The sequence below is a fragment of the Arachis hypogaea genome, chromosome 8 (assembly GCF_003086295.3).
Source record: "Arachis hypogaea cultivar Tifrunner chromosome 8, arahy.Tifrunner.gnm2.J5K5, whole genome shotgun sequence".
NCBI lineage: Eukaryota > Viridiplantae > Streptophyta > Magnoliopsida > Fabales > Fabaceae > Arachis > Arachis hypogaea.
The window spans coordinates 10,562,845-10,570,226 of NC_092043.1; the positions used below are offsets into that span (position 1 = coordinate 10,562,845).

General features: G+C 32.8%; 1 protein-coding gene across 2 annotated transcripts; it reads right to left on the reverse strand.

The window, feature by feature from the left end:
* Nucleotides 1–314: 314 nt before the first annotated feature.
* On the reverse strand, nt 315–3,720 carry LOC112706050 (protein disulfide-isomerase). Of its 2 annotated transcripts, none has more exons than XM_025757139.2 (11): nt 3,349–3,720; nt 2,942–2,972; nt 2,548–2,835; nt 2,282–2,470; nt 2,054–2,179; nt 1,760–1,897; nt 1,557–1,676; nt 1,286–1,403; nt 1,083–1,195; nt 723–947; nt 315–649 (listed from the first exon to the last, which is right to left on the reverse strand). In XM_025757139.2, exons 1-10 carry the CDS (start codon nt 3,531–3,533, stop codon nt 726–728), a joined length of 1,530 nt encoding a protein of 509 aa, XP_025612924.1. In that variant the 5' UTR covers nt 3,534–3,720; the 3' UTR covers nt 315–649; nt 723–725. The 2 variants fall into 2 exon arrangements, with proteins under 2 accessions (XP_025612924.1, XP_025612923.1); XM_025757138.2 differs by having other exon boundaries at nt 315–621; nt 3,349–3,698.
* Nucleotides 3,721–7,382: the final 3,662 nt, after the last annotated feature.

Below are 7,382 nucleotides of genomic sequence, written 5' to 3' on the forward strand. Positions count from 1 at the left end.
TAACACCGCAAGGAATTTGATCCACATGAAAAATCTAACAGTTACTTTTGTCGGATAAAGATTTTTGAAGCATTGGGTTCATGTCCATTTACATTTTAAGTTCATGCTTAATCCAACTACTGCGCCAACTAAAACATCAATTATCCAACCAAAATGGAAAACAGTAATTTAAGCACAAAAAATAATAAAAGGAAAATAGTAACCTGAACTTCAAATTATCACGAGAGAGAGAGAGAGAGAGAGAGAGAGAGAGAGAGAGAGGGGGGGGAGAGAGAGAGAGAGAATCGAATGCACTCGGGTCAGGGTCAGGGTCATGAGGGAATATAACAGCATCTAAATTAACGCGAATCAAAGTTTTACAGCCACAACATTTTCCAGTATGTAACTCTACTAGATTACTAGCAGTCTAGCACTACTACGCCAAACAAAAACTCCCATTTTATTCTTGTTTTTAAGGAAGAACATAAAATAAAAATAAAAACCCGATAAAAGACTAAACCAAGGGAGACAGATTGGCACTAAGATTCACAAACATGCTTGATTCTGAATTACAAAGATTCATCTACATGTAACTTAGTGTCATAGTGTGTCTATATCCGCCAAAAGGAACCGCTGCTTTTCCTGCAGAAAGGAGGAGGAAAAGAAAAGACTAAATCAAAATATGAATGGGAAACTATGGAAAAGACGAGGAAACTAAAATCACAAATTAAAAATAAGCTTACCTTTCAAAGCTCATCTTTTCCTTGTTCTTGCTTGACAGATTCATCTTTTGCTTGTTCTTGTTCTTGGCCAGGTTTATCTCTGTTCTTTTCAATGAATTGGATGATGTCTTCCTTAGTCCTGTCACCTTCATATGGTGATATCTTTCCACTTGCAGACTTGAAGTACACTGTTGGATAACCTTGTACATCAAAGGATTCACTTGGGATATCGTTGGCAGTTGCATCCTGCACCAATACATTTGAAGTAATTATGTGGACTATTATTGTATCAAACTGATTGGCACCAAGCATCTTACAACACCAATTGAAACAATTATATCAGCACAATCATGCAAGGCGAAAGCTGGAAACATTTCTTACCAGTTTGGCAATGGTAACATCAGCATCATTTTGATATGAGACGGCAACTTCATCCAATATTGGAGCCAACTTTTTGCAATGACCACACCACGGGGCATAGAACTCCAGCAAAACTGCATTGTTCATGTTATTAGTTAAATTATTTTAGCTGCCGAGGGCTAAGCAAAAATGATTACAAATAGAAGGAAGTAATTAGAATATACCATTCTTCCCTGATTTGAAAACGACGTCGTCAAAACTGTTAGCAACTACCACTTTGACAGGTTCATTATTAGTTCCAGGAATAGGCTCAGACTTCAAATATGGTGCAACTTTCCCTTCCTGAAATATTCAGAGAAAATAAATTATAAATATTCACCATGACAAATTACAGCAACAATAAAATATTTAAAGTCGAATATGCAATATATCCTTTAAGTAATAGGCTAATTAATAATAATAACAACAATGACAATAATAAATAATAATCATCACCTTGTAATCCTTCAACCAGGTTGTAAGTTGATCTGGCTCCACATTAGGTTTGAAAAATTTCTTTCCATCGTTATGTTGTATGATGATCAAAGGTACATCCTCTTCCTTAAGTCCAAAGTACTGTCAAAACAGGCCATTCATATTGTCAAACATTGGTACTAAGCAAAAGATAACTAAAGAATGTTAAATATTTTCACACAAACCTGGAAGGCTCCTTGACTAGCTTCAACATCTCCCACCAGAAAGCTCACACCCTGTGATCTATATTGTTCAGCAGCTTCACGGTATTTCAATTTCAACGCTTCAGCAACATCACTGGTAACGTTGATGAACAGCATTGCCTACAAATTCCAACATGAGTTCATAAACAAGTAAGAGGGAAATTAATACCTGAAGGTGGGATTCAGTAAAAAATTAAAATAATAAAAAAATAAAACACATCTATCAGTATGATATATACACAAGCTTAACGTTGAATGAATTAGATAGCATGCTACCTTAGCATTAAGACTGTTAAAGAATTTGACAACAAAAGGATGGTTGCTTGGGTCATTGTTGAAGACAGTCACAACAGGGATGCTAGAATCTTCAATAAATTTCTCTAGAGCTTCTGCTTTGAAATCCTACAAGCATGTGACATCAATGAAAAGTCAGATATAGCCTAATAAGATAGCACTAAAAGCATGTTATTTTTGAAACAATCAATATGCAGGAATCAACACTACCTTGAAATCAACATAAAGCTCATCAAATGGCTTGAATAACCTGACAACAGGCCCGGTAACTGATGATTCTCCCCGTGGAAGGTGTTTGGCCTCAAGGGTGTGACCAAAGTCATAATCAGAACGTAGCTTCTCTGCTAATGCGATAAAGTTCTCATACTCCTCCCCAGAAAATTTAGGGAAAATCCCAACCTGGAAACATAGGAAAAATAAGATTACACTCCAATATATCTTACACTCATGCAAAAGCACAATGGTTGGTCACTTACAACAACAACTTTATTTTCGCCAATGAAAGCGGCAGCATCGTCAGCGGATTTAATTTCAGTAGATGCAGGGCCACTCTGTTTCTTCAAATACTCAACAATGCCATCTGCTTCACGGGGACCTTTGTATTCTTGAATGTGCTTTCCCCCACTTCTAAGAATCTTGACTGTTGGGTAGCCCTTAACATCATATTCGTTTGCGATCTCTTTATTCTTCTCCTCATTGGCATCAACTTTAGCCAAAACAACGGGAGGATCTAGACTGCTCAATATGGAAGCAGCTTTCTCATACTGCATGAACGAAAAAACAACAGAAATTCAGCAAGCGCATAACCTACCATGTGAATTTAAAACTTAAAAACAAAAATAAAATGTGACAACAATCTACTATTATTACCTCCGGAGCAAGCTTCTTACAGTGGCCACACCTGAAAAGACGAAAACAAGAACATTGAAAATTATGATACTAGATAAGACAACCGAAATCGCAATGCGCTAAAATTACCAACAATTCATAATCTGCATGAAAACGCATTCTAAAATTCTCGCATTCTATCAGCGTAGTAAAAAAACACACCAAATTAAGCTACACACAATAGTAGAACACAGCAAAATTTACCAGCTGAAACCAGTTTTTTGACTAATTTTGACAAAAAAATATACAAATCTACCAATGGATTTCACTAATCGAATATATAATTACACAAAACAAAATAGACAAATTATGACATTGGGACCAGAAATCAGCAAAATCTACAAGATCTACAACACGGAAAAAAAAGAGAAGCGAGAATCGGAGCATACCAAGGTGCGTAGAACTCGACGACGATGAAGTCGTGCTTCTTGATGGTATCGGAGAAGTTAGAATGATCCAACGTTAGCACAAACTCCTTCTCTTTGGCCTCCGATGCTGATTCATCGGCGGAGATCTGAGGAGCCGCGAGTAGGAGTGAAAGAAAGAGGAAGCAGATCGGAACCCTAAACGACATCGTTTCAACTCACTTCCTCTCTAAAGTTTCTATGCAGATTCGTACCAAAAATAGTGTAGATAGTTATAAGTAAAAGCAGCTATTAGCAGCGTTATTTCACAAGTACAGTGAGAGAAACATGGCATGAACACGTGACCGAACCTCTCAGATATTTTTTGGCTGCGTTCTCTAACTGTGCCTCCAGCGAGCAACACCGAATCTACTGTCCCCACGTGGCCTCTGTATCTTACGTGGTGGATCCCCATTGGACCAATCTTGTCACACCTGTGTTTTCTCTTGTAAATTTGGTAACTCTGGTAAATATATGGTAAATTTCCTATGATTTGAATTTTGGTTGACCGGGATATCTTAAGAATATTTATTAATTAATTACGATTTTAATAAATTTGAAAAATCTTTAATAAAGAGATTCTTGCTGTGTAGAAAGTTCTAATTGCAAACTTAATTTGTTTAATATATACTTCCTTTTTAGTCAGTCACTAAATGGTGCCATGTGTGAACGGAGCTTGCTTGATATACTTGTCAAACGCAGAATGGACCCCCAAGCTAGGAAGGGTACTTATTACGTAATAAAGAAATTGGTAACGCGAAATTGCGAATGATAGCCGTTTTTGTTTCTCACTTTGGGTTGTAGACTTAAAGATTTGGAGTAATTGCGTGGCCCATTGAAAGTTAGGGGCCGGTAATACACGGTCAGTGAATATGGTGGGACATTTTTGCCTTTTTGGTTAAGTTCATCGGCTAATGGAACGTTTACCACAATTTAATGGAACGTTTGTATGACCCGAAAAAAAACATATGAAGGTTGAAAAATGAGAAGTAATCTCGAAGAAGGAAAATGTTTGAAATGAGAGTGCGCATCTGTTTTACATCAAAACGGTGCGTTTCATTAACTTTTTTTTTTCTAAAATAAGATAATTATATTACTTTAAGAAAGTTATACAAAGTTTAATATGTAACTAAAAAAATAGCAGCAGAATTGTCCCAATTAAAATCATAATAAGTGACTACAGTAATAACCAATAGTCCAATAAATTAAGAAAAAAGAATACATTAGAAAATTAAGAAATTTGTCTTCTCTTTTGACAAATCTTTTTTGTTGAGTTTGAAATCTGTTGGATATGGATCTTCTCATTTTCAAATATTTTTTTATTGCGTATTTTCTACAATATCCAACAAAGAGCAGCAAAGATGTTAAAGACGTCGTCACCTTCTCTTCCACTTCCAGCACCCAATAATACCCGGATCCATCACTCCACAAAGAAAAAATCACTTTACAATGACGACACCAGTTTCAAATCAACTGCTCCCCATTAAGTATTTTTAAAAATAATTATATCATAAAAAGATATAATTAAAGTACTAACACAAATTATATTAAATATTTTAATTAAATATGTTAAATTATATAACAATTCTCTATTAATATATAAGCAATCACTTTTAGAAAATCACGTTCTTGTGGTGCATTTATAAGATTGATTAAACGACTATGATATGTGTACATTAAAATTAACTACTAAAGTTAGTTACTAGTATAAAATATATGTTAAAATACAAATTACAAATATATATTAAAAATAAATTAAACCTTACATATATTTATACACAAATTAGTACTTTTATCCGTAAAAAATTACAGATATATTTAGACCAAAATTAACTGATAGAATATAATAAAAATATCTAAAATATTTAACTGTAATGTAGAATCAAAAATAATAAATAAGAAAAAGAACAAATAGTAGTAATAAAAAAATAACATGCTATTTTAAATTTGAGAAAATTTTTTTGAATATAAAAATTTGTTATGCTTCTCAAAGTATGTCCTTCTCTGTTGTGAATAAAGATTTTTAACCCCTTCTTATTTCAAACACAAGATATAGCAACATAAAATTGTATGGTGACTAAACACGAATTTAGAAAGATACACTCTAACGTTGCTAAGAGATTGCTCTTGATTTTATTGATGGTTATGGCATATGAGACAACAATAGAAAATTGTCTCCTATCCAATTTGAAAGGACATTGTGATTGAGAAGGCCAGAAGACATACACATGAATGGGATTAAAACTTTTTTGTCAAGATAGCTTCCAACTAATACTTCTACTTCCATAACATGATTAGATAATCTTGTTATAATTAGTCTGGTGCCATTACACAAACCTGTAGATTGATCTAGATTTCTCAAAAGCATTATAGAAATCCCAACCTTCAACTTCAAAGCGTGATAAGGTAATCTTGAATATTGGAGGATATTTAAAAACTCTGGAATAAGTGTTTCAGCAGCGTACTCGCTACTTTCATAAGATTTGTCAATACTATCTAAACTCAAGTAAAGTTTTTTATTTTTTGAAATTTTCATGGTAATTTACCTTCTCAACGACATCAAGCATAGAACAAAAAATTGTTCGTGATTGCAACCAATTAAAATCCAAGTAATTTTCAAACAGGTTTGGATATATACTATCCATAATATAACTAAGAGGATCTTCAAAATTTGATATGAATAACTCGATAAGAATCATAATTTCAGAGATGCCATCATTAAGCCTGTCTATATTGCCATCTTCAACATTTAAGATCTATTGTGAAAACAAAGACAATTCATCATTATTAGCATGTGAAGATTTCTCTAATCTCATATTTTTGGTAAGTCTCAAAACGCTACAATAGTCCTATATGTAAGAGGAACATATGCTTGCATTAACAATTTCTGCCCTATCACTTCCAAAAATAACAAGAAGAATTTGTTTAAAATCTCTACCAAAAATCATTACCTTTCCACCAAAAGCCAAATTAGCGTTATTCTTATCTATAGATGACATAATGTTTTTTAAATTTTTATCAACTGCCTCAATATTATATCTATGAATCATAGCCGCTTCTTCCTATATGATAAACTTTGTTTGCTTTAACAACTCAGTTATTTCACCATTTTATTTGATATTACATATAGAATCTTTATGTACTGTTAATGGTATAACAAATCTAGAATAAATTGTTCTACCTTCAAGTAGTAGCAAAGCATCAATTTCACTCAATATAATAACAAGAACAATTATTTCTGTTGATTTTAGAAAAGAAGTTAAAACTGTCCAAAAATAAGTTTTACTTGTTTCTCCATGGCCATATATAAAGAATACTCCACCATTTTCTTTAGAAACTACTTTTACAATTTTTTCAAAAACACCTCGTTATTATTATGTTAAGGATGAGAATAATGTCTGAAACTCATTTTTCAAAATATTTTTATCATAGTTTAGCTCTTTATAAATTAAACCATTTTGAAATTTTAACTTCACAAAACATTCTAGAAAAGGCATAGGAGGATATTTCTTTAAGTTCTTCTTATTATCTTCCAATATCAACTCCATTTCATATAAGCATCTTCTTTTCAGTTGATCATCAGTCAAGATAAATCTGCAAACAAACAAAAATATAAGAACAAATAAGAAAGTTATAGTAAGCAATATAATATGGATCGTTAAAAAATAAATTTTTATTAGAATTAAAAGAGAACCTGAATTTTTAGATAATTTTCTTTCATTATACAAAATATCATCAGATAGAAGCTTTCAAGTTTCTTCCTAAACATGTTCTAGTATGCTCACACTATTTGACATTAATATTACAGTGAAAAGCTTCCTTAGATAATCACCTAAACTCCAATCATGAAGCTTCTTTGATAGTTTCAATATATTTTTTGTCATCATTAAGTAATCCCAAAGCAAAACAAACATCTCTAAAACTATTGTGAATAATGCCATTTACACTTTTGATTTGGTCATAGTTGGTAGGACCTCGAATAAAATTCAGCATCATTCATAAATAAAATAACTCTCCAC

Bases quoted from the DNA above. Each gene is read 5' to 3' on its own strand.
- LOC112706050 (XM_025757139.2), bottom strand. From the start codon at position 3,533: ATGTCGTTTAGGGTTCCGATCTGCTTCCTCTTTCTTTCACTCCTACTC. The intron at 2,836-2,941 runs GTAATAATAGTA...TCGTTCATGCAG, and splicing joins GTAAGAAGCTTGCTCCGGAG to TATGAGAAAGCTGCTTCCAT. The intron at 1,898-2,053 runs GTAGCATGCTAT...TGGAATTTGTAG, and splicing joins TTAACAGTCTTAATGCTAAG to GCAATGCTGTTCATCAACGT.